Consider the following 27,719-nt stretch of genomic DNA (forward strand, 5'->3'; position numbering starts at 1 on the left):
CTACTATGGCTACGTTTACACAGGCAGCCCAATTCTGATCTTTTTTCCACTAATTGGTCTTTTGACCAATCACATATCTTTTTACATCAGCTCTTTTTCAGAGCTGATTCCTCAAAAGACCAATTAGCGATAAAAAGATCAGAATTGGGCTGCCTGTGTAAACGCAGCCTATCAGAAATATCCATATTTGAGTATAAACATATTTGAGCACAGGAATGTTTTAGTATTGATTCTTCTGTAGTGTGCGTTTGTGTGGAATGTCCTCTGTGATGTCAGAGGCAACTGGAGTGTCACCCTGGCTGTAAAACGACCCCATAGTCCAATGAACATATCATGGCAATGATTGGTTGGGCTAGAGATTTGGTCTAATGAATGGCTGCCGTTTGACTCAGCCCTCTGATTGGCAGCCGAGGGAGATACTGGCCAGGAGGGGGTGTGGTTGAGCCTCTAGTTTTGTGCGTCTTCAGTTGTCGGCGGCAGCAGTGTGTTGGTTGGTTTTAATATCTTCACTCCAACTTGTCTATGACGTCCAACTCGGTCACGACAGAATAGCACACCTTCTGAATCAACAGACCAAAGTTGGCTAGGGAGGGAGAAGATGAGAGCGGATGAGAGACCTACCCTTCAAATACATCAATGCGACACGAGAGATAGCATGAGAAGTGTAAGCAACTCATGTCATACCAAACTAAGGTCACACATTTCCAGAAATTTCCCCAAAATTCTCTGGTTTTCCAGAAATCCTGGTTGGAAGATTCCCCAGGATTTCCTGAAAACCTGGACATTTTGGGAAAGTCACCAGATTTTTCCAACCCTATACTAAACTCAAACATTCATCTGATTCTTACCAAAGAACCTGCGGAGCCACATGGGCCTTTTGGTGGCGGGAGTATAGATACACAGGAAGTAGACAGGCACTCCTGATAGGGCGATGCCGATGCCAATCAGAGAGTTGATGGTGTCACTGTAGATGGGAACCACCACTAGGAACACAGTGCAGAAACAGAAGATGATCGGGAAGAACAGACTGAGCTGAGAGAGAGGAGAGGGAGGGGGGTGAGAGAAATAGGGAAGAAGAGTTAATACACAACTATACGAAACAGGGTCCGGTTTTGATGTCAAACAGTGAAAGAGAGCATACATTCAAACCCGCATTGTGAATTACAGTATAAATGCTTCATACATGAAAACACTAATGGAGCTTTGCCTTTGAATGTGTTTATAGGCTACAGTGTTTTTTTGTTGGGTCTATGGGTGTTAAAGGCCACGTGTGGATGTTTGGGGCAATTCCATGGTAACAGAATGATGCTGAGACTTAGTATTTTCACTTTAAATTGTTTGTCCCAAAAAATAAAAAACATTGATTGCGAAGTTAAACAAACCATATAACCCTATGCACAAGGATGACTTTCAACAATTTCCACTGAAAATGTTACAAAAACACATTTACTTGAAGAACAGTGCAGATGCAAAGTTTGGTAACAGAATTACTGTTTGTGCCATCAATCTGTTACCAAACTTTGCATCTGCACTGTTCTTCAACTAAATGTGTTTTTGTACAATTTTCTGTGGGAATTGTTAAAAGTCGTCCTTGTGCGTTGTATGGTTTAATTAACTTTGCAATCTATGGTATTTGTTTGACATATATTTAAAAGTGAAAAAATAATTCTGTTACTGTGGAATTCCCTTTGTCCTACCTTGAGGGGTCTGACTCTGTCTGGCTGTTTCCAGCGCAGGTACAGCTGTCCCAGGATAGACAGGCCCACAAAGAACCAGTAGCTGAAGCTGTAGTAGTTGATCAGTTTAAAGATGTCCTCCACACACAGGTAGACCAGCGCCATGGCACCCTATAGTATAGAGCAGAGAGATATATTTAGAGCAACGGCACCATGTCAAAATGTACAACATGCCTTATACAAAAACGATATTTCATAGAAACTAGATATAGCGGAACACTATGGGGACGAACAGACAAAGAGAATGCTGAGATTGCAGACAGACGGAATTCTGCGGCAGACAGAACACTGGGTTAAAATAATAGAATGCTGAGAACAGATTTCTGGGGCAGACAAAACAATGGGTCAGAATGTTAGGTAGAGGGGCCTCCCAAGTGGTGCAGCAGTCTAAGGTACTGCATCGCAGCACTAGAGGCGTCACTACAGATCCGGGTTCGATCTCAAGCTGTGTCGCAGCCGGCTGCGACCAGGAGACCCATGAGGCGGCGCACAATTGGCCCAGCATCGTCCGGGTTAGGGGAAGGTTTGGCCGGCTGGGATGTCCTTGTCCCATCGCGCTCTAGCGACTCCTTGTGGCGGCCGGGCGCCTGCACGCTGACTTCAGTTGCCAGCTGTACAGTGTTTCCTCCGACACATTGGTGCGGCTGGCTTCCGGGTTAAGCGAGCAGTGTGTCAAGAAGCAGTGCGGCTTGGTGGGGTCGTGTTTCGGAGGACGCATGGCTCTCGACCTTCGCCTCTCCCGAGTCCATACGGGAGTTGCAGTGATGGGATAAGACTGTAACTACCAATTGGATATCACGAAATAGGGAAGAAAAAGGGGTAAAAAGTACCAAATAAAATAAGAATGTTAGGTAGATGCAGAAACAGAACGTTGACACAGAACTGAGACCAATACAACACTGAACAAAGAAAACCACTCTTAAGAAAATGGAAATGTACATTGTTCCAGACAGACAGACAGAAGTTCACACGTACACACACACACAAACACACACACACACACACACACACACACACACAAAGACAGTGGCTTTGCGAGATGACTGACGTTGAAGAGCAGTGCGGGGATGGGGGTGTAGCGGGTGACGTGGATCATGCACAGATAGTCTGGGAGATGGCCCTCCCTGGAGCCCACGAAGAACAGCCTGCAAAAAACACACACACACGTCACTGGAGCACTGATAATGGACAAACCACACGCACACACAGGTTATCGTGTGTAGGGCAATTAGGCTATAGGGCCCATCGTTTTTTCCGGTCAGAACACATGGTCAATAATGAGGAGATTATCAGTGATAACGATGATGTTGATGAAGATGATGATGAGGAAGATAAGGAAGAAGGCCGGCATCAGAACGTTGTCATTCTAACTCACCTGGAGGCAGCCAGAATAGAAGCGTTGAGTCCTCCGAAGCAGGAGAGAGCCACCGCTAGAGGGATGGTCCAGTTCATCACGCCAAACACCTGGTCTGCAAACGTCTGGGGGATAAAAACAGGCCTCATATTAGACCAATCAGAACACTTACAGTACATCATATAACAAAGTCATTTAGGGCTCATTGGGATGAGATGCAGATAGAAATGTATACATCTGACGTGATGACTACCCTAATCTACATGACATAGAATAATGTCTGTTCTATTTACAGTATATTTCTGTCTGAAGGGAACTCACCACAGCCACGGCATCACTGTCCAGGATGGCAGGAATGGGCAGCACAGTGTAGTAGGCAACGTTGGTCAGAATATAGATCACCGTGACGATGGGCATGGAGATGGCGATGGCCAGGGGCAGGTTCCTGTAGTTCACACAAACAAACACCAGGGGGAGACAGAGAAACACTTAGATTTAGAAGAAGATAAACACCCAGACAGAAGGCAGTGAAATGGCTCTGATACATCCTGGGGTTCTCCGTGAGTGAACAGGTCAAGAGTTGACCCTCTTGGGCAAGGGTGGGGTGAAGGTGGAGGAGCAGAGGTAGGTGGAAGTGGAGGAGCAGAGGAAGGTGGAGGGGGATGTGGAGGAAGGTGAGAGGGAGGTGGAAGTGCAGAGGAAGGTGGAAGAGCAGAGGAAGGTGAGGGGGAGGTGGAGGTGCAAAGGAAGGTGGAGGAGCAGAGGAAGGTGGGGGAGCAGAGGAAGGTGCAGAAGAAGGTGGGGGAGCAGAGGAAGGTGGAGGGGGATGTGGAGGAGCAGAGTAAGATAGGCGCAGGGGTTGAGGTGCAGAGGAAGGTAGAGGGGGAGGTGGGAGTGTGTTTGTCACATAATCTGCCTGAGAACTGGAAGTAGCTTGTGATCCAATCACATGTCTGTCTTGCTCCATTTGATCAGTGTTTGGCTGTGTGAATCAGAGCGAAGGAGCTCAGTTAAATACTTCCCCAGGAGAAGAGGAGCCTCCAGCCCTACCCCGCCCTCCCCCGCCTAATACATCTGACTACCCATTCAGTCCGTATGTCATCCCACTCCATACCTCCCATCCTTGCCTCATCAATCACTATTACTACACCTTCTCTTCTTACTCACAACCACTCCATATATCTACCCCCTCTCCCTCTCCCTCTCTCTCCCTCTCCTTAATACACTCTCATCCTTCTTCCCTCTTCCCTCTCATCCTCTTATTCCTTCCTTATCCCTTAGCCTACATTTACTATACTAATTATTACTCGTCCTCTACTCCTTCACTACCTCTCATTCTCGTACCCTTCCCCTGGCCCTCCCTGCCCCCCCTTCACCTCTCTGGGTTTTTGATCTCTTCTGTGACGAAGTTGAGTGTGTCCCAGCCGGAGTAGGAGAACAGAGCAGAGTACAGGGCCAGAGCTATGTCTCCTGGATCCGTGGATGAGCCCTCAAACATACCCTCAAAGTTCTGCGTCTGGCCTGAGGAACACGCACACACACACAAGATCCTGTATTATTACACATACGTAAATACATACATTAACTGGTATAAATGACTGTATGTAAATACTACAGATAAATATGTATTTTATGTACAATAACTATAGGACCGTGTCAGTGTTCACAGTGGGTATATCTGTTTCTGTGAATGTACAGTACAGTACAGTACAGTGAGTGGATGGTTGAATAATTGGACGATATGTGTGATAATATTATTGCGTGTGAGTGTGAGGGCCATCCTGGCAGCATCAGTACCTTGTCCTATCTTGACCAGGCCGGTGATGATGACAGCGATGAGTGCGATGACCTTAGCGTAGGTGAAGAAGTCCTGGACACGCGTCCCCCACTTCACATAGGCACAGTTCACAAAGGTCAGCAAACCTGGAGAGGAGATACAAACATTTAGACATTTAGATCTACATGTTACTACACACACACACACGCACGCTCAGACACACGCTGACGTGTGTGTGTGTTCTAGTTTCAGTCTACGTAGCTGGAGGAAATGAGGCTGCTGACTGCAGCAGTCAAGGCCGTTGTTTTCCACAGAGGTTCAAGAGCTGAGTGCAGCACATAGAGACAGAGACAGAGAGGAGTAGGAGGAACGGAGGGAGAAAGAGAAAAGGTCAGACACAGAAGAAGAGACTAGTGGGGTAAAAGGAGTACACAGATAGAGTGCTAAGGGTTATTAAACGACCTCTATAGATTAGTAAAATGACTAACACTGTCTAGCTGACTGACTGACTGCCTGTCTAGCTGTCTGACTGACTGTCTAGCTGACTGACTGACTGACTGGCTGACTGACTGTCTAGCTGACTGACTGACTGTCAAGCTGACTGACTGTCTAGCTGACAGACTGACTGTCTAGCTGACTGACTGACTGACTGTCTAGCTGACTGACTGACTGACTGTCTAGCTGACTGACTGACTGACTGACTGACTGACTGACTGACTAGCTGACTGACTGTCTAGCTGACTGACTGACTGTCTAGCTGACTGACTGACTGACTAGCTGACTGACTGACTGACTAGCTGACTGACTGTCTAGCAGACTGACTGACTGACTGACTGACTGTTTAGCTGACTGAGTGACAGACTGACTGTCTAGCTGACTGACTGACTGACTGGCTGACTGTCTAGCTGACTGACTGACTGTCTAGCTGACTGACTCACTGACTGTCTAGCTGACTGACTGACTAGCTGACTGACTGACTAGCTGACTGACTGACTGTCTAGCTGACTGACTGACTGACTGTCTAACTGACTGACTGACTGTCTAGCAGACTGACTGAGTGACTGTCTAGCTGACTGACTGACTGACTGTCTAACTGACTGACAGACTGACTGATTGTCTAGCTGACTGACTGACTGACTGACTGTGTAACTGACTGACTGACTGACTAGCTGACTGACTGTCTAGCTGACTGACTGACTGACTAGCTGACTGACTGTCTAGCTGACAGACTGACTGTCTAGCTGACTGACTGACTGACTGACTAGCTGATTGACTGACTGACTGTCTAGCAGACTGACTGACTGACTGACTGACTGACTGACTTACTGACTGTCTAGCTAACTGAATGACTGACTGACTGTCTAGCTGACTGACTGACTGACTAGCTGACTGACTGTCTAGCTGACTGACTGACTGACTGGCTGACTGACTGACTGTCTAGCTGACTGACTGACTGACTGACTGACTGTCTAGCTGACTGACTGACTAGCTGACTGACTGACTGTCATGCTGACTGACTGACTGACTAGCTGACTGACTGACTGTCTAGCAGACTGACTGACTGACTGTCTAGCTGACTGACTGACTGACTGACTGTCTGACTGACTGACTGGCTGACTGTCTGACTGACTGACTGGCTGACTGACTGACTGTCTAGCAGACTGACTGACTGACTGTCTAGCTGACTGACTGACTGACTGACTGTCTGACTGGCTGACTGACTGACTGGCTGACTGACTGACTGTCTAGCTGACAGACTGTCTAACTGACTGACTGACTGACTGGCTGACTGTCTAGCTGACTGGCTGACTGTCTAGCTGACTGACTGACTGACTGACTAGCTGACTGTCTAGCTGACTGACTATCTAGCTGATTGACTGACTGACTGACTGGCTGACTGTCTAGCTGACTGACTGACTGATATACTGACTAGCTGGCTGACACACTGACTCACTGGCTGACTGACTGACTGTCTAGCTGACTGACTGACTTACTGGCTGACTGACACACTAACTAGCTGGCTGGCTGACAGATACAGACTGAGTTTCTAACTGTGTCCTTGTAATACACTGCTCCCCATTCTTAGTATTGAAAACATGTTTTCCAGTTTGTCTTCTCTCTCTCTATGTGCTTATCTCCTGAGTGGCGCAGTGGTCTAAGGCACTGCATCGCAGTGCTAACTGTGCTACTAGAGATCCTGGTTCGCATCCAGGCTCTGTCGCAGCCGGCCGCGACCGGGAGACTCATGGGCGGCGCACAATTGGCCCAGCGTCGTCCAGGGTAGGGGAGGGAATGGCCGGCAGGGATGTAGCTCAGTTGATGGAGCATGGCGTTTGCAACGCCAGGGTTGTGGGTTCGATTCCCACGGGGGGCCAGTATAAAAAAAAAAAAATTTAAAAAATAAAAAAAAATAAAAAAAAAATGTATTCACTAACTGTAAGTCGCTCTGGATAAGAGCGTCTGCTAAATGACTAAAATGTAAAATGTAAAATGTAAATGTTATCAGTGTTTGTTCCTTCAAGTTCAGAAACCTGAGATAGTCATCACTGTCCTCCCACTGTCCTCCCACTCACTGGGATTGAATAATAACTAATGTATCCCTCTCTTCACTATGGTTGCATCTCAAATGGCACCCTATTCCCTATGTAGTACACTACTTTTGACAAGGACCTGTAGGGCTCTGGTCAAAGGTATTGCACTACAATGGGAATATGTTGCCATTTGGGACACAGCCTATATATCTATACAGTATATCCCTCACACTGCATAATGTTTGATAAGCCTCTGGTATACCCAAAATGCTCCTCAACAACATTTTCCTGCATTACTGTAATGTTAAGTAGCCATAATGATATCTACCATCCAGTGTTTACCTAAATGATTAACACTCAAGTTCAGATCTACAACTCAAGTGAATGTTCATGTTAAAACAAATATATACATTGACACACATACAGTACATACACACATCACCCTTCTCAACATAAAAAGAGGTTCATAACTAGGGCCCTGCGTTTTTCCTGGTGCGGTCACATGGCCAGGCCAAATATCAAGACCCTAATCATAATCCTAGATGGATGAAGGCCTATGTATATCATTGATCATCATAACTGTCACCATCTCTCCCTGCCTCTCCCAAATGAAGAGTGGGCCATGACACTGTGTCCACCAATCTCCCCCGAAATAAGAATAATACTTAGCTACCAGAATAGCATGTTTCCCTTCCACCCCCAAACCTAAAGGATCATAACACTTTATCCCAGTTATGAAGACATGGATCATAACAGTCTCTTATCAATAGGGGATCTCCTTAAACATAACATATCTCACCATCCAGACCGGTCCAGAGATAGTGAGTGATCCGGACTAACAGAGAACTGACAGAGTATAGCGGGCCACACAGATGTCCTAGGCGTGGTTGTATTGACAGTGAAAGGCTAGAAGGGTGGGAGGGTGTAGATCAGGTCGGTCCTCTAGGCTACTCCAGATCTGGTCCAGATGTGTGGTGAGACCATGGATTATATCCCAAATGGCACCCTATTCCCTAGATAGTGCACTACCCATTGGGCCCTGGTCAACAGTAGTGCACTACATAAGGAATAGGGTGCCATTTGGGATGCAACCCATAGACTGTATCAAAATAGGGGTAAGATTGACGGCTGCCATGTTTGGGCGCTGTCCTGTGGTGTACGGAGAACTCCTAACCATTTATACAGGATCAAGGTTAGGGTTGATGGTAGGGTAATCTGATCCTATATCTGTGGTTATAGTTCATTTCTACCTGGAGGTGTTTCCGGTCTTCTCAGGGCTGTGCCATGCTGTGGAGTATGTTGACGTCGCCTCTAACGCCTCTAAACACTGATACTAGATCAGGTGTTTTTCCATCCGCTTGATGGTTAGGATGGGGTGTAGACTAATCTGATCCTAGATCTGTGGTTATAGTTCACTTCTGTGCCATGCTGACTGACCTGTCATTAGCTATTAGCCTGGGGTCAGAGTCTTGAAATAGAAAGGACTTTTACCTTTTTACCTAGCAGCTATCAGCACATTAACATTCCCTAAAGCATTGCTTATCTGTGTGTGTGTGTGTGTGTGTGTGTGTGTGTGTGTGTGTGTGTGTGTGTGTGTGTGTGTGTGTGTGTGTGTGTGTGTGTGTGTGTGTGTGTGTGTGTGTGTGTGTGTGTGTGTTATGTGTGTGTGTGTGTGTACGTCTGGGTGTGGATATGGGTGTGTCCGGATTGTAGTTAGATGAATGAGTGATATTTATTACTTGAGTGATATTTTGCAACTTGAAGGATGCTTATCTCAGAACTATCCCCTTTAATGAGGCTCGTAACAGTGTTCTATCTGGTTGCGTAGTAGCAGCAGTATTCTGTATATGTCCATGACTTCCGGCTATTTGACCCAGGGTTTCGTCTGGTTGTTTTCATGTTCTATGTGTTCCATCAGTCTGTTCCAGTTCTGGCTTATACTGTACTTACTAATGACTATCAACCCCACAATAATAATATGGCTATCAACCCCACAATAATAATAAGACTATCAACCCCACAATAATAATAAGACTATCAACCCCACAATAATAATAAGACTATCAACCCCACAATAATAATAAGACTATCAACCCCACAATAATAATAAGACTATCAACCCCACAATAATAATAAGACTATCAACCCCACAATAATAATAAGACTATCAAACTCACAATAATAATAAGACTATCAAACCCACAATAATAATAAGACTATCAAATCCACAATAATAATATGACTATCAAATCCACAATAATAATATGACTATCAAACCCACAATAATGATATGACTATCAAACCCACAATAATAGTATGACTATCAAACCCACAATAATAGTATGACTATCAAACCCACAATAATAATGAGACTATCAAACCCACAATAATAGTATGACTATCAAACCCACAATAATAGTATGACTATCAAACCCACAATAATAGTATGACTATCAAACCCACAATAATAGTATGACTATCAAACCCACAATAATAATAAGACTATCAAACCCACAATAATAAGACTATCAAACCCACAATAATAAGACTATCAAACCCACAATAATAATAAGACTATCAAACCCACAATAATAATAAGACTATCAAACCCACAATAATAATAAGACTATCAAACCCACAATAATAATAAGACTATCAAACCCACAATAATAGTATGACTATCAAACCCACAATAATAGTATGACTATCAAACCCACAATAATAGTATGACTATCAAACCCACAATAATAATAAGACTATCAAACCCACAATAATAAGACTATCAAACCCACAATAATAAGACTATCAAACCCACAATAATAATAAGACTATCAAACCCACAATAATAATAAGACTATCAAACCCACAATAATAATAAGACTATCAAACCCACAATAATAATAAGACTATCAAACCCACAATAATAGTATGACTATCAAACCCACAATAATACTATGACTATCAAACCCACAATAATAATATGACTATCAAACCCACAGTAATAGTATGACTATCAACCCCACAATAATAATATGACTATCAAACCCACAATAATAATATGACTATCAAACCCACAATAATAGTATGACTATCAAACCCACAATAATAGTATGACTATCAAACCCACAATAATAGTATGACTATTAAACCCACAATAATAGTATGACTATTAGTGGTTGTGCTAAGAGGTCCAGGTTTCTTCTAATCTGTTAGAACAATATCCATGACAACACTCCCTCCTTCCCTCTCTCTACATATTTCCTTACTCATCTCTATTCTTCCTTGCCTCCTTTGGTGGTTTATAAATTATCAATTTACAGTACGTTATTGTACTCTATTGTACTCTATTGTCATGAGCATTGCCAGCAGTTTTATCTGGTCACACAGACGTTCTGTAATGTTGGTAAATTATCCTGAAGTTGAGTAAATTCTCCTTTCCCCTATTTTCTGTATTTTATTTAGGAAACACGTGTTGGAGTCTGTGGTCTCTGCCCTCCCCTCTCTGTTCCTCTTTCAACCTTTCTAGTGTTCCCTTCTGTTGCTGAGGTGCTGACTTGGGTATGCTGTGAGTCATTTACTTTCGGTTCGCCCTTTTTCCACAAAAAGAGGCGCATACACCCACATCACCCTTCAGTACTCACGGGAGTGTGAACACACACACACACACACACACACACACATCATTGTCTTCATGGAAAGTCCTTGCACATACTATGGTTGAGGCCCAAAGTTCTTCCTGATCATTTCCATTGGTAAGGAAAAACTCAGGGCCCTAACCATAGCAGAGGCCTACAGTGGAACAGTAACACACAAACAACAACCCTCCATACACAATGACTATAAAATACTCACATATACAGGCCGCTGCCAGCATGCGGTTAGCCAGATAGGGTGCTATGCAGGTAGGGAAGACGGGCTGCACCATGTAGTTGGAGAAGGTGATGGCTATGACTGCCTGGCTAGTGGGCTCTATGATCAACAGGGACGTCCACAGCCTGATGAAGGCCAGGAACCCTCCGAAGGCCTCCAGGATGTAAGCATAACTGGCCCCTGACTTGGTGATGGTGGTCCCCAGCTCGGCGTAGCACAGGGCCCCGAACACAGAGAAGATACCGCCGATGGTCCACACTACCAGCGACAGCCCGTAGGAGGCGCTGTATATTAAAACGCCTTTAGGCGAGACGAAGATGCCCGAGCCGATCATGTTGCCCACGATGAGACACACGCCGTTCAGGAGAGAGATCTCCTTCTTCAGCTTCATGGAATCGTTGTCGCCCCCTGAGCCGCCCGACTTGAGCGAGGGCGACCCGCCGTTGGTGGCGGGCTCTTGTGTGGGGGTGGGGCTGTAGGATGCCATTGCACTGGAAGTGTGGGGTGGAGGGGATGTGGGGAAGTAAGCAGTGATTGGACCAGGTGGCTGTCAATCAGTCAGTTAGAGGAGAGGATTGGTTGTCAGTTAAAGCTGAGTTGTAGAATTTTTCCAGCTATGAGGGTCCCTCTGGTGACATCTGTGGAGGAGAGAGACATAAAAAGTGTTATCAGAGAGTGTGGGGGTGTTGTCATGGAAACCAACCTGCTGTCCATATGGGCACAGTCATCAACTGGAACATAAAAAAAACGTACAGTTTGTTACATAAATGTTGGTCTGTATGCTACATTTTAAAAACATGAGGCTAAACTTAACTCATTGCAAAATAACACAAATGTTATAACACACACACACTACTGCTGGTTATTGGATTGGATTTTACAGATGGCAATTTGGGAGCCATTAGGGGTTTCGGTAAATGGCCTTTTAAGCTTGAGTGTATTGACAGAGTGGGAGAGAAAGGTAAACAGCCTGACATCACTGTAACGTTCATTACCGGCTATCACTGACTGTCACTGTCATATTTAGTCTATCACTGACTGTCACTGTAATATTTAGTCTATCACTGACTGTCACTGTCATATTTAGTCTATCATTTACTGTAAGCATTCTACAGTGTGACAGACACACAGAAACACAGAGACACAGAGAGACACACAGACACACAGACACAGAGAGATACAGAGCGACACAGACACACAAAGACACAGACACACAGAGAGACAGACACACAGAGACACAGACACAGAGAGACAGACACACAGAGACACAGACACACAGAGACAAAGAGAGACACACAGAGACACAGAGACACAGAGAGACACAGACACAGAGAGACAGAGAGACACAGACACACAGACACAGAGAGACACAGACATACAGAGCGACACAGACACACAGAGAGACAGACACACAGAGACACAGAGACAGACACACAGAGAGACAGACACACATAGAGACATACACACAGAGAGACACAGACACACAGAGACACTTCTAGGAATCAGCAGCATGCTGAACAGAACGTCACATTTTTCAAACTTCATTACCTTCAGCAGCATATATAGTAGAGTTTGAATGACTACACAGATGCTGTCTTAGTGTCCATACTGTATATCACACCTGCTGTCTTAGTGTCCATACTGTATATTACACCATGCTGTCTTAGTGTCCATACTGTATATCACACCTGCTGTCTTAGTGTCCATACTGTATATCACACCATGCTGTCTTAGTGTCCATACTGTATATCACACCTGCTGTCTTAGTGTCCATACTGTATATCACACCTGCTGTCTTAGTGTCCATACTGTATATCACACCATGCTGTCTTAGTGTCCATACTGTATATCACACCATGCTGTCTTAGTGTCCATACTGTATATCACACCTGCTGTCTTAGTGTCCATACTGTATATCACACCATGCTGTCTTAGTGTCCATACTGTATATCACACCATGCTGTCTTAGTGTCCATACTGTATATCACACCATGCTGTCTTAGTGTCCATACTGTATATCACACCATGCTGTCTTATTGTCCATACTGTATATCACACCATGCTGTCTTAGTGTCCATACTGTATATCACACCATGCTGTCTTAGTGTCCATACTGTATATCACACCATGCTGTCGTAGTGTCCATACTGTATATCACACCATGCTGTCGTAGTGTCCATACTGTATATCACACCATGCTGTCTTAGTGTCCATACTGTATATCACACCATGCTGTCTTAGTGTCCATACTGTATATCACACCATGCTGTCTTAGTGTCCATACTGTATATCACACCATGCTGTCTTATGGTCCATACTGTATATCACACCATGCTGTCTTATGGTCCATACTGTATATCACACCATGCTGTCTTATTGACCATACTGTATATCACACCATGCTGTCTTAGTGTCCATACTGTATATCACACCATGCTGTCTTAGTGTCCATACTGTATATCACACCTGCTGTCTTATGGTCCATACTGTATATCACACCATGCTGTCTTATGGTCCATACTGTATATCACGCCATGCTGTCTTATGGTCCATACTGTATATCACACCATGCTGTCTTATGGTCCATACTGTATATCACACCATGCTGTCTTATGGTCCATACTGTATATCACACCATGCTGTCTTATTGTCCATACTGTATATCACACCATGCTGTCTTATGGTCCATACTGTATATCACACCATGCTGTCTTAGTGTCCATACTGTATATCACACCATGCTGTCTTAGTGTCCATACTGTATATCACACCATGCTGTCTTAGTGTCCATACTGTATATCACACCATGCTGTCTTATGGTCCATACTGTATATCACACCATGCTGTCTTATTGTCCATACTGTATATCACACCATGCTGTCTTATGGTCCATACTGTATATCACACCTGCTGTCTTATGGTCCATACTGTATATCACACCATGCTGTCTTATTGTCCATACTGTATATCACACCATGCTGTCTTATGGTCCATACTGTATATCACACCATGCTGTCTTATTGTCCATACTGTATATCACACCATGCTGTCTTAGTGTCCATACTGTATATCACACCATGCTGTCTTAGTGTCCATACTGTATATCACACCATGCTGTCTTAGTGTCCATACTGTATATCACACCATGCTGTCTTATTGTCCATACTGTATATCACACCATGCTGTCGTAGTGTCCATACTGTATATCACACCATGCTGTCTTATGGTCCATACTGTATATCACACCATGCTGTCTTATGGTCCATACTGTATATCACACCATGCTGTCTTAGTGTCCATACTGTATATCACACCATGCTGTCTTATGGTCCATACTGTATATCACACCATGCTGTCTTATTGTCCATACTGTATATCACACCATGCTGTCTTAGTGTCCATACTGTATATCACACCATGCTGTCTTAGTGTCCATACTGTATATCACACCATGCTGTCTTAGTGTCCATACTGTATATCACACACATGCTCAGTCAGGACCTAAACAAAACAACACACACATCACACTAAGTGAGGGGACAGGGCCACAGGGTCTACAGTTTATCCCCCCCCCCCCCCCCCCCCCCCCCCTCCCCGGTACAAGAGCTTAAAGAAGTTGTTTTGGGGATCGAGGGGAGGGTAGGGGGTTGATTGAACGTTTTTTTATAGAACACAGGCCTGCACTTTAATGAACAATAATGCTGACAAAGTACTAGACTAGACAAACAACGCTTGACCAGTAGAGCAAGACAGGGGCTAATAAAACGACACAGAATAATGAATAAGACCAAAACACAACTAGGTCGGAAGGAAACTTCTACAGTAGACTGGTATCAATAAAGACAAGAATGAAGTAGATAGACACATAGATTGATCGGTAGAACTAGAACACCGGTACCAATAGAAGAACAAAACAATAGAATAAAACAGGTGGGAGTGAATGAGAGGTTGGTGATTGGAGGGGATGTGGGGGAGTGAGCAGTGATTAGACCAGGTGGCTGTCGATCAGTCAGTTAGAGGAGAGGATTGGTTGTAAGAGCTGAGTTAAAGTCGTTTTCCAGCTATGAGACAGAGAGAATCAGAGTCATTTAGTCTATAGATCTGTGTGACTCTGGAGAAAATCCATCACAATACAATCAGAATACATCAACAAGTCAATCATAGGCAGTCACATCACAGGAAGAGAAAAGTGTTATCCTGACACAGAAAGTGAACACAGGTCCAATCACATCAACCAATGATAGATCAGAAAGATCAGGAAGAGTGAGATCAGATGAATACAGTAGAGAGGTAGGCTACAGATGTAGGATCTTAATTTGAACAGTATTGTCGCTGCAAAAGTAGGGGTGAGACGTGGGTGGGGGAGAGATGGAGAAGTAGTACAGATAGATAGATAGATAGATAGATAGATAGATAGATAGATAGATAGATAGATAGATAGATAGATAGATAGATAGATAGATAGATAGATAGATAGATAGATAGATAGATAGATAGATAGATAGATAGATAGATAGATAGATAGATAGATAGATAGATAGATAGATAGATAGATATAGATAGATAGTCCAGTGTAGCTCAGTTGGTAGAGCATGGCGTTTGTAACGCCAGGGTTGTGGGTTCGTTTCCCATGGGGGACCAGTATGAAAAAATATATATAAAAATAAATAAAATATGTATGCACTCACTAACTGGAAGTCGCTCTGGATAAGAGCGTCTGCTAAAATAACAAAAAATAGATATCTAGATAGCTAGATACCCCTGGCATGTGAGTTCAGTTCAAAAGAAGAAGTGATTTCGAAGGACAGTAGATAGCCTTCTGCACGTGATTACGAAGGGCAGAGCGGGAGGCGTTCAATTGAAGGCTACTGGAAGTGAGATACAAGGTCCAAGAAGGCTAAGATAAGTAAGCTACTCAAATTGACTATCATATACCACTCAAGATTGCTGTATCATATTTCTAACTAAACTATCACACACTCTCTCTCTTTTTTTCTCTCTCTCAGAATATGACAAGCTGGCAGCAATCATTTTGCCAACTCAGAGCTTATTCGTTGCAGAGCTGGCAAAGCTCCAGAGTTGACACAGCACATTTTATTGATGACCATGGGCTAGTAAGGCTACATAGCAATGCTATTAGAAGTTAATCTGTAGTGTAAAGACCTATCTCCTGAGAGAAAAACACATGTTGAACAGAGAGTCAAATGTACACTTACTACAGCCAAACGACAGTCTCTACATTTGAAAGATATAATACAAATGTAAAACCCTGCATTGTTACTGTATGTTAGGTTAGATGCATATTTAATTCAGGGGGTTTACCTTCTACGGATGCGCTATAGGTGAACTTGGCTTCCTTCCCTTGGGGGTCCTGTTGCAGTTCTTCTCTATAGCCTATGAGTCGCAGGTTTTTATTGAACGTTCATGTCAATTGCGCATCCCTCATTGTTATACTCACTATCGCTCTCTGTGCGCGTTGTGCGCTCTCCACTGATGCCCTTCCCTTTGTGCCCGTGATGCCGCGTCCTCTGCTCTGACTTTGCGTCACCCACCCGGCTCGCCTTCCTGTCAGAGTCTGAAGGTGCACAGGCTGGTCAGCTGATGAACTTCTGTTTTTTGACCCAACAGCTACGAAGGAGACAGGTGGAAGAGGAGGAGGGATATAGCGGGAGGGAGAGAGGGAGAGAGGGATGGACTAACTTTATACCACTTTCTGGGCTCTGGTAATGGGTTTCGCTGTCAAATTAATTGCTTCCCATGAAATTGATTTATGCATTAACAGGCCTGATCACGTTCACAAGTTCACACATTCTTTCTTTTGTGGCAATTCAAATCAACATGACCCTTTAGTTCTTGTTTTATCCTACCTGTTGTTGGTGGTGATTGCTTTAGTTTTGGGCTATTATGTTAGGCCTTGATGTTGTTGATGATGATTCTTACTCGTCAATCATCTGGCGCGGAAGGAAGCAGCGTGGGAATCGAATGTATGATTAATCACTGAGAAATGATTAAAAGGATGTTGAGGACTCGGAGTCACTTAGAATGTAATCACTATCCTAACTTATTGTATGTGCCATGTGAGCATGTTTGAAACCGCTATATTATAAATAAATAAAATAGTTGCTTTTAAACACTGATGATATCATATTATGGTCAACAATCTTGACTCATGAGTCCCTCATGAGTTATGACACATAAGGAGATCGCTGCATTGCACAGTTGGAATTGATGAGGAATCCCAAAATACGTTACATAGCCCCCTCCTGTGGACATTATTTGCTTCACGCGTCCAATTCTTCAACGTTGGCAACGGTTTGAGCGCTTCATTACATAATTATGCTTATTGTGGTATTTTGCTTTTGTGTTGAGTGTTCCTGATTGGCAGAGCTTGTTCTAAATGTACATTTAAATGACCCATTTCATCATCTAGACAATCAATCAATTAACATTAGTTTTGGAACATTTGATTTTGACACTTCACATTGTTCAGGATCGTTGATGATAAAATTATTATATTAAAGGCACGCCATTAACACACTGTGAAGTTCCTGTGAAGATACTAATAAAGCATCTGGTGAATATCTTTAGGTATGCCATCAACAGCTTGTTGATCAAGTACACTAACCCAATCCACACCTGTAATCACTCTACATTTACATTTCACATTTACATTTTAGTCATTTAGCAGACGCTCTTATCCAGAGCGACTTACAGTTAGTGAGTGCATACATTTTCATACTGGACCCCCGTGGGAAACGAACCCACAACCCTGGCGTTGCAACTCTATACACCCTCCTCCTTCCCTCTCAAACCCAACCACCCAACAATCATCCCTGCCTCACTTTCTAACTTCACTTTTTTGATGTCTCTGTCTCACTCCCAACACATGGACAAACTTCTCACATATGGCATGTCTTTCAGCCCTTTGTCTCTTTCCCCTTTCTGCTCCCAAATTCCTCTCCTTGGTTACCGGTTGTCATGGTTTTGGGAGCCCCAGCTAGTGGGAAGGTGGTTGGAGGATTAAGGCAGCCATTTTGGGGACAGCTAGCCCAGGTCTCTGTGTGTGCTGCCCCCTGTCCTGCTCACAGTCGCATAGGAGGGATGAGGGCTATCATTGTGTGAGGATTAGCGCTTCCTGTGTGTCGGACTATTACACTAGGAGGGGGAGGACAGAGAGAGTGGGGAAATGAAAGAGAAAATGAAAGAGCGAGTATGAAAGAGAGTATGACAGAGAGTAAGATGTGGGGGTGAGGGGGGGGCTCTACAGCTGCACTCTGAATCACACAAGCACTGATTATCCCTATCACACACACACACACACACACACACACACACACACACGCAAACACCACAGAACACAGGAACTGAAACATAGAAAAAGAAAGTGAGGCCAAAAAAAGGCAGAATAAGTAGACAGATATAGCACCCAGACAAAGGAACTGAGGCAGACAGTCAGACACAGAGCACTGAGACAAACAGCGAGAGTACACTCAGACATACAGAACATGTTGACATGCAAGCAGAATACTTAAACAGATCAATGAATGGACTGAGACCAGCTATGCTGAGACAGAAACACTGTGACAAACAATTTACAAAGCCAGACACACTGACAACCAAAAAGCACTTTCTTCCACCATCACCATCATTTTATTTTTTCTTTACATCAAAAAATGGGAAGCACATGTTATCATCATAACTACAAAAACAATGGCTGGGAAAAACCATACGAAGGCTAAAAAAAAAAGTACAACAACTAAACTGATCTAATGTAGGATACAGTGCAGACAATTCATGCAGGACAGAAAACTTGAACTCTCAAGTGCTTTGAGAGAGGAGGAGAGGGAGAGAGATGGTAGAGGAGGAGAGAGGGAGAGAGATGGTAGAGGAGGAGAGAGGGAGAGAGATGGTAGAGGAGGAGAGAGGGAGAGAGATGGTAGAGGAGAGGGAAAAGGAGGAGAGAGGGAGAAAAAGAGAGGTTAGAGGTAGAGAGAGACAGAGAGAGAGAGAGAGGTAGAGAGAGAGAGAGAGAGAGAGAGAGAGAGAGAGAGAGAGCGAGAGAGAGAGAGAGAGACAGAGAGAGAGAGGGAGAAAAAGAGAGGTTAGAAGTAGAGAGAGACAGAGAGAGAGAGAGAGAGAGAGAGAGAGAGAGGTTAGACAGAGAGAGAGAGAGAGAGAGAGAGAGAGAGACATGGAGGGATGAGGTAAATCTATCAGACATCATTCATCCTGGTCCTTGGGAGGTTCAGTTGGTTTATACACCACATTCAGCTATTCTAGCCCGGTACCCAAACTTCACAACAGTGAAACATAGCACAATCTGTTTGAATTCCAGGCTACTTCAATATGTCCCTGTGCAGAGATAACCAATCAATTGTGGATAAACCGATTACAATCACTGATATAGGTAATTGTTTTTCATGTCTAAAGTTGCTGCTGTATGGTCAATCATAAAGGCAGGAACCAGGATTGCCAACATACATTGTATATACGGGCTGGTCAGTGTAACACAATCATCGTCAGTATCATCCGCATTTTCACTATCATCATCTGTTTCAATGGATGTATGGACAGCAATGTACAAAGTCAGTGCAACTCCATTGAAACAACAGTACAGCAGCAATACAGTTAAAAAAGTGAAAAGTATGTAAAAATAATAATAAACATACAAATAGTAACCATGGTTAATATATATACTGAACAAAAATATAAACACAAATGCAACAATTTTTCTGAGTTACAGTTCATATAAGGAAATCAGACAATTGAAATAAATAAATTAGGCCCTAATCTATGGATTTCACATGACTGGGCATAAGCCAACCCACTTGGGAGCCAGGCCCAGCCAATTAGAATTTGTTTTCCCCACAAAATAGATTTATTACAGACAGAAATACTCCACAGTTTCATCAGCTGTCCAGATGGCTGTTCTCAGACAATCCCGAAGGTGAAGAAGCCAGATGTGGAGTTCCTGGGTTACACGTGGTCTGTGGTTGTGAGGCCGGTTGGACATTATATTTTAGTCATTTAGCAGACGCTCTTATCCAGAGCGACTGACAGTTAGTGAGTGCATACATTTTTCATACTGGCGCCCCGTGGGAAACGAACCCACAACCCTGGCATTGCAAGCACCATGCTCTACCAACTGAGCTACACGGGACATACTGCCAAATTCTCTAAAACAACATTGGAGGCGACTTATGGTAGAGAAATGAACATTAAATTATCAGCTCTGGTGGACATTCCTGTCAATTGCATGTTCCCTCAAAACTTCAGACATCTGTGGCCTTGTGTTGTATGAGAAAATGGCACATTTTGAAGTGGCCTTTTATTGTCCCCAGCACAACGCGCACCTGTGTAATGATCATGCCGTTCAATCAGCTTCTTGATATGCAACACCTGTCAGGTAGATGGATTATCTTGGCAAAGGAGAAATGCTCACTAACAGGGATGTAAACAAATTTGTGCAATTTTTTTTAGAAATTAGCTTTTTGTTCTTATGGAACATTTCTGGGATATTTTATTTCAGCTCATGAAAGATGGGACCAATAGTTTACACGTTGCGTTTATATTTTTGATCAGTATACATAGAAACTGCCACTACTGCACTGGCCTGTTTTGGTATAGTGTTCGTACCATATATCCTAGAGTGATATTCCACCTTTTTCTCCTTCACCTCATTCCTATTCCACAATTAAAAGAGGAATTTCATTCATATGTTTGACTAGAACTAGCTGTAAAACATACTTATCTAGTCTATTACCATCCAACACACGAACGTCACTGTGTGCCATTACACTACAAGATAATTCTGTGACATCATATCATCAAATAAGGCCTCTTCGTGTTCTTTGAGATAGTGGTATCGTAACCATGCCGAGATGCCGACTGAATTAGTACTTCACAACAATCTAACATTCTATTATAGACAAAATAGACCGAACTGACTAGTAGCAAAATTACACAGAATAACAATCAATCTTTATAGAATCAATTATAATTCTATGATGAAAATACATTCCCTTGTCAGGGGCCTTTAATAAAAAATTGACTGACACCATTCAGCAGCCAATCATATGCCTTTTTACTCAGTAGTGTTCGCAGGTTGCTCTGCTTCCTCCCCAGAACCAGCAGTGATTGGCTGATCTTCTAAGGTAACAAGTTTCTCAGGAGATTTGGCCAATCGTTCCTTTTCATCCTTCTCTCCAGTGTTCCCATTGGCTGAGAGAGAACTCGGATCCTCCACAGTGTCATTGGTCAGGGTGGCGGGAGGAGAAGTCTCGGTGGGGACGTTGGTCAACACAGGGTGTGTCTTCATGTGTCCCTGTTGATGGAAACACAGAAAAATAGTATTGGTTAAGTAATCAATCATTTTAATTAGAATATATTTGCTAGCATGAAAACACAATAAAACATGAGAAATAGCCAAATCTCAAGAATCACAATTTAGCTTCTGTCAAGTGTTCTGTATATCCATAGGAACGTATGGTTCTAATACGATCTATCCTTATCTTATGTTTACCTTTAATCCACTGCGGCTGGCGTATGCCTTCCCACACATGGTGCAGGAGTAGGGTTTGGAGGGCGTTGAGGCTGGGGTGGCTAGCTGGGAGGCCTCTGGTACCTTTGGAGCCCTATCGCTCTCCTCTGTGGAGCTAGGGGTCTCCTTCTCACTCTCAAGCCCCATTACTGATGAGGTATCTCTGGGTGCTGTGCCCTCGCTCTCCCCTTCAGATTGGGCCACCTCCCCTTCAGGACTGGGCTCCTGTGGGGTGATACTGGAGGCCTGGGGGGCTGGCTCTGGAGCTTCTTTAGGGGGAGGGGGTGAGGGTGGTAGGGATGGGGTGAGGGTGGCAGGGGAGTTCAGGGTGGATTCAGATTCAAGGCTGAGGAGGAGTCCATCTGGAGAGTTGGTCTGGTTCTCTGTGGTTGACCCAGAGCCGTTAGTGAGCCCTCCTGACCTACTGCTATCAGTATCCACACCTGGTCTGGGGGGACAGAGGGCGAGAGGGACGTTTTCCTTCTCCTCTGCCTCACCCTTCACCACTGAGGCGGGCTGGGAGCTGGTCGCGGATGGTCGCCTACTTGGGCTGGTGTTAGAGAGGTCAGCTGGGGAGTCTTGCGAGTCTTCTATGGAGGCTCCAGCGGGGCCGTCGTCAGACTCAGATCTTTGCCCCAGGAGCATGGGGTCTTCTGGGGAGGGATTATGGGTCAGAGGTGGGCTAATGCTGGCTGTTGAGGGTGAGGGTTCAGACTCTCCCTCTATATGGGGGCTCGGGTCAGCTGCATGGGATTCCTTGGTCGCTGGCCCTCCTGAGTCCAAGCTGCTGACCAGCAGGTTAGGGTTAGAGATGGAGCTGGTCATTGATAAGGCCATGGGTTGGAGGCCTTGAAGGCAGGGTTTGGATGGAGAGGCTGTGGTCATTTGGCTCAGATCAGTGGGATCCTCTTGGGGCATATTTGGGCCTTCCTCCCCCTCTCCCCCCGGGGGTATCTGACCACCCAGGTGCATGCGGATGTGTTGCTGCAGCACCAGGGCATTGGTGAACTTGCGCGGGCACAGCGGGCAGGAGTTCTGGGTGCGGGAGTTGGCCGGACGGGCGCGGTGGGTGGCGAGGTGGGCCCTCAGGCTTCCCTTAGTGGAGAAGGAGCGTCCACACAGCTTACAGGGGAAGGGGCGTTCGCCCAGGTGAGTGGCCTGGTGGAGACTCAGGGCCCTGGGGCAGGAGAGCACCCGCAGGCACACACCACACTGGTTAGGGGCCAGGGCGGGATTGGTGGATCCTGGGAGATCCTGTCCCTGGCTGTTGCTGCTCACCATGGCCCCAGGGTTGGGGTTGAGGCCCAGCGCTGCCATCATCTCCCTGCGGTAGGCGTTGGAGCTGGTGGTCAGGTCATGGCCGTGGGTGTCCCTGTTTGAGGAGCCGTCTGCTTGGCCGCAGGAGGACGACTGGCCCCCTCCCTGGTGCTGCTTCTCCAGTGTCATGACCAGCCGCTGCAACTTGGAGGTGTCGGAGGTTTGGGTGAAGGAGGACGAGGGGGAGGACGTCTGGGGTTTGGAGTAGGGAGGGTAGGGGAGCTGGGAGGCAGTGGTGTGGGTCCCTGGGGGACAGAGGAGGGCAAGGTGGTGGGGCGAGGGTCCTCCGGGGAAGAGGATCTTGGGGAAGTGGGCCAGCTGGGAGTAGGGGGAGCCTGGATGGATGGTGGAGTGTGGAGGGGTGTTCTCATCAAACCTCTGCTGCTTCACCCCTTTGAACTGGCCACCCATGGAGGATGATGATGATGATGATGATGATGAAGGTAACACACTACCCGAGGCGCTGGCTGCTGCAGCGGAGGCCCTGTTCAGCTGTAGCAGGGAGTGAGCCGTGGACAACAGCGCCATGTCCATACTGGGTGGCATAGGTATAGATGATGGGGAAGGCCGAGGAGACGCCCCAGACAGGAAACTGAGCGCCATTCCTTCTGTCATTCCTTTCACGCCACCGAACGGTGGCTCCTCATCTTCCGCCCGGCGCTTCCTGCGTCTCTGGCCTGCGGTGGTGGCGACAGGAGCGGGCTGCTCCAGAGCCGGAGGGAGCAGCGAGAGCGACAACTCCGGGTTCTGCTCACGGTGGCGCAGGAAGTGGGCCTTGAGGTTCCCGCGGGTGGTAAAACGGCTGAGGCAGACAGGACAAAGGTATGGCCTCTCCCCCGTGTGGGAGCGCAGGTGGATTTGTAGCGAGGAATCGCTGCTCAGGACCTTACCACAAAACTTACAGGCATGCTGTGGACGCCCTGCAGATGAGGACCCGGCCGAGGAGGAACTGGACAGCAGCAGGTTGTCCTGGGAGTGGCTGGTCGTGGGGAGGGGCGGGGTGGGGAAGCTGACCCCGTTGCTGTGGCCGAACAGGGAGGTGTTGGAGGATTTCTCATGGAGATAGCGCGGGGGTAGACCCAGGGACAGAGGATGCATGGAGGAGGCTATCGAGGAGCTCCAAGTGGTGGAGGGCGAGGTAGAGTGTGGTGCTCTGGTCCCATTACTGTGAGAGGAGAGGCTGGGCTTGGTGACAGTAAGCTGGGGGAGGAGGGAGGGGAGGCAGGCCAGGAGAGGGGAGGCCGAGGATGGGACAGGGGCTGAATAGGGATGGTGTGTTGGGGAGGGGGATCCTGCTGTGGATCTTTGGTGGTTCTCTCCACTACCAGCCTGGGAGGTGTCTTGGGTATAGATGGCTCCTCCTAGCCGGAGAACATGCCTACAGATCTCCTCGGTCATCTGCATCTGGTGGATCTGCCTCTGCTGTAGCACCCTCAGCTCCTCCAGGACCACAGCCAGGGTCAGGGGCACCTGGATCTGGCCTTGCCCCGGCACCGGGGGGCTGGAGCCGTTCTGATGCCCAGGACTGGTGCTCTCCTGGCGGGGAGGGAGGGAGGAGGACAAGGAGGAGGTAGTGGTGGTGGCAGAGCTGCCCATCTGTGGTGAGGTCATAGTGGCGTGGGAGTGGGCCTGATGGGAGAGGGTGTGGCCCGATGTCTGATTGAGGTTGAGTGGCAGGGATTGGGTCTGGGAGGATAAGGAGGGGTGAGGGAAGTCTGGAGAGAGGGATGAGTGGGTGTTGGGGAGGGAGGTGGTATAGGGGGCGATGTGGCTGGGCCAGTGGGGGGGCGAAGAGCTCTCGCTGGGGAGGGAGGGTGCGTGGAGACCCCCAGGTGACGGCCGAGGGGCCAGGGGGGGCTGGCGATCTTCGAGGGAGGTGGGGGAGGACGATGAGGACCCAGAGGAGGTCAGTTCGGAGCCCAGAGACGTGGACGGTGACTTTGCTGACAGCTGGTCGTCTATGGACAGAGAGAGAAAAACAAGGATTAAGACTAGTGCCTTTTCATCACTCTATTCAACCAAATGAAAAGTTCAGTTTCATGATCAAATTCATTGTTGATGTTAAGTCCCTATAAGAATCATGAAAGACCGGGTGCAAGGCTGCATGCTCTATGGAATTGAAGTGGGGGGTCAACTTAAGTCCAAAAGTCCAAACCTTTAAGTGTAATCATTGATTACAACAATTGTTTCATATTTCAATCCCAATCTTAAAGTTGCAGTCTTCTCCTGTAAAGCAATGCATTAGCAGATATTGATTAATAGTCTACAAACAAACAGAGTCACAGTCGTTCCCTCTTCATGATATTATCTTGTCTTCTGTCTACTTCCTCTTCCCTGAGCAAAACTCTCCAAACGTATTCTTCCCACACAAAAGCTTGCAGACCACCTTGCTGCTATGACAACATGTTTAAATGGACAATGGCCATCTTCAAGACAACCCATAACCCCTCTTAACCCATCCCTCACTCCTTTCATCTACCTATTCACCCTTCCCCCTCTGACGTCACATCAGGGGTCAGAGGTCGGGACACGCTAAGGGTACTGGGCGCTGTCCAGAAGCTTGTGATTGGTCTGCTCATCTGACCTTTAGAGCTCTGGGGTCAAATTCTTTCAGAATCTTGAGCACAGAGTGAGAGAGAGAGCGAGAAAAGAAGGGGGAGGGGGAGGGAGTATGGACAATGGAAAGACTAACTATTCCCTCCCAGAAGGACATAGTGATGGAATGAATGACTGTACTACTCGCTGCTGCTAAATAGTCTATCTTGGTTCTCTTCACAGACATCAAGTTGATCTCTATGGAAATGTATCTGTAGAACTTCTAATAAGTTATTAGTATTTTCTAAGGTGTAGAAAATGTTAAATGCAAGTGAAGGTGCAAGCATTCTGCATACACCCCCCCCTAAAATATTTTACACACCAAGTCAATAGAGCAGGAGGGGGTAGAGAGGGAGGGAAGCATTCAGTGAGCATTGAGAGGGTAGAAAGGTGGTGAGAACAAGTAGGAAAGGAAACATGAGGGACAAAAGCAAGGAGAGAAGAAGAGAATAGAAGCAGAGAGAATGAGCGATATTTACCAAAAAGACCCCCTCCAGCTCTCTTTCCCCCCCACTGATCCAGCCTTATTGTTGATGAATAGGGAGACTGTCATCTAAGTAATGAAAGACCTCCAGTAGTCAGCCCTGAGCAGCCTGTTAGTTTCCTAGAGGACTAAACATCACAGGAAAATGGTCACAGATGGGTGTTATCAACCAGGCCACAGGGACAAGTTTACAGGGCCAGCCCTCAAGTACCTGGGACTCGGACTCCACTACTGGGGCCCATTGCAGACTGCAATCCACTAAACGAACTTATTGCAAGAGGATATGACTTTTTGCCATTATAAAATATGCAAACAAAGAACCAAAATGCAAAGATCAAGTTATGCTGATGATTGGTCACCTGAGTAAAATGACTTTTTAGATGTGAACGGTAACATTTTAGGAGGAATTTACATAAAATGTAACAAAATAAACAAACTTTGACTTTAAGCCTACTCTCGTAGCAGGATTTTAACTGCAGTTTCTGCAAACAAGGTTATCTTATAACGTTACCTTGTTTAACCCTATTGATCATCATCATAGTTGTAAATTCCGACCTGTAACTTTGTTTGTTGATTCATTCATATAACTATGGGAAATATCCTAGAAATAAAAACAGACGCATGCCTTAGAATAACCATAATAAACTTTTCTCACCGTGCGATAGTATCCGCGTGCCCCCCTGGTCCGAGTTAACTAGCTGCTGGGGTCGTTTCTGCTTCCGGCGTGACATGATTCACGAGGAGACTGAGAGAAGGGGGGCATTCGCCGAATAAATAACACTGGCCACTTTACGCACTTGTAGGCTTCACGTTCCAGAATCCAAACTCACATTTCAGGAAAATTAGAATTTCTAAATTGCATCTAGATAACGCTATAGAACGTTGGTCCCTTGCATGGAGAAAAACAAAGAGGGGTAGAAATCCGTATAAATGCACCGTCATATGAGGCTGCCTGGAGTGCGTGTGTGGCTGTTTTTCTAAAGTAGCCTCTCTCGCTGTCCAAAACTTGCGCCACACCTCCCCCGCTCCCCTACGCTGGCACACACAAACAGAGACACACAACCTCTTCTTGTTCCTCACTGATATTTGCATTTCAATGGCGCGGAACACAGACTCCCTGGTTCTCCCTTTTCTCTGTGTTTTGCGTATTTTCTCCACGCCATCACTAAACTCTCAATCAAAGATCATCCTGGGTGTTAAAATCCACATGAATAAATCAAAGTAGCATATTACTTTACTTGTTACATGTTGTTTGAACCCATTCAACTAGAATTTGTTGATTTACTTTCTGAGGTTTTGCCGAGATTACTATTAATTATTTTTGGCATAACATTTGGGGAAATTAAGTGATAGCAAAAAATACTTATAGCATAAGTTAATAACAAATTCAGAATCTTAAACAAATAAGACTAACGTTACATGAATAGCTATTTGTATTTTAAGTAATTTATCCTTGTATACTCAACAAGAGGTCAAGAGACAAGGAAATAATAATAGCCTTATCATTGCTTGCAA

General features: G+C 45.5%; 2 protein-coding genes across 2 annotated transcripts; both read right to left on the reverse strand.

Moving 5' to 3' along the window:
• Positions 1-253: 253 nt before the first annotated feature.
• LOC311112861 (Y+L amino acid transporter 2-like) lies at positions 254-11,755 on the reverse strand (the record flags this gene model as incomplete). Its single annotated transcript, XM_084155999.1, has 9 exons — positions 254-583; positions 849-1,032; positions 1,698-1,847; positions 2,785-2,881; positions 3,112-3,215; positions 3,412-3,535; positions 4,467-4,611; positions 4,888-5,013; positions 11,251-11,755. The coding sequence occupies 9 exons, from the start codon at positions 11,753-11,755 to the stop codon at positions 507-509; spliced, it is 1,512 nt and encodes a 503-aa protein (XP_084012125.1). The 3' UTR covers positions 254-506.
• An 8,215-nt stretch (positions 11,756-19,970) lies between these two features.
• On the reverse strand, positions 19,971-27,149 carry LOC311112855 (uncharacterized protein). The gene is made up of 3 exons (XM_084155989.1): positions 26,860-27,149; positions 21,791-25,083; positions 19,971-21,592 (listed from the first exon to the last, which is right to left on the reverse strand). Exons 1-3 carry the CDS (start codon positions 26,933-26,935, stop codon positions 21,353-21,355), a joined length of 3,609 nt encoding a protein of 1,202 aa, XP_084012115.1. The 5' UTR covers positions 26,936-27,149; the 3' UTR covers positions 19,971-21,352.
• Positions 27,150-27,719: the final 570 nt, after the last annotated feature.

Source organism: Coregonus lavaretus, assembly GCF_964263955.1.
Source record: "Coregonus lavaretus genome assembly, chromosome: 39".
Lineage (NCBI taxonomy): Eukaryota > Metazoa > Chordata > Actinopteri > Salmoniformes > Salmonidae > Coregonus > Coregonus lavaretus.

What these genes read in the sequence shown, in the direction of transcription:
- LOC311112855 (XM_084155989.1), bottom strand. Translation starts at nt 26,935, where the DNA reads ATGTCACGCCGGAAGCAGAAACGACCCCAGCAGCTAGTTAACTCGGAC. An exon ending in CACGCGGATACTATCGCACG is followed by an intron (nt 25,084 to 26,859) that starts GTGAGAAAAGTT and finishes CTCTGTCCATAG; the next exon opens with ACGACCAGCTGTCAGCAAAG. An exon ending in CCAGCCGCAGTGGATTAAAG is followed by an intron (nt 21,593 to 21,790) that starts GTAAACATAAGA and finishes TTCCATCAACAG; the next exon opens with GGACACATGAAGACACACCC.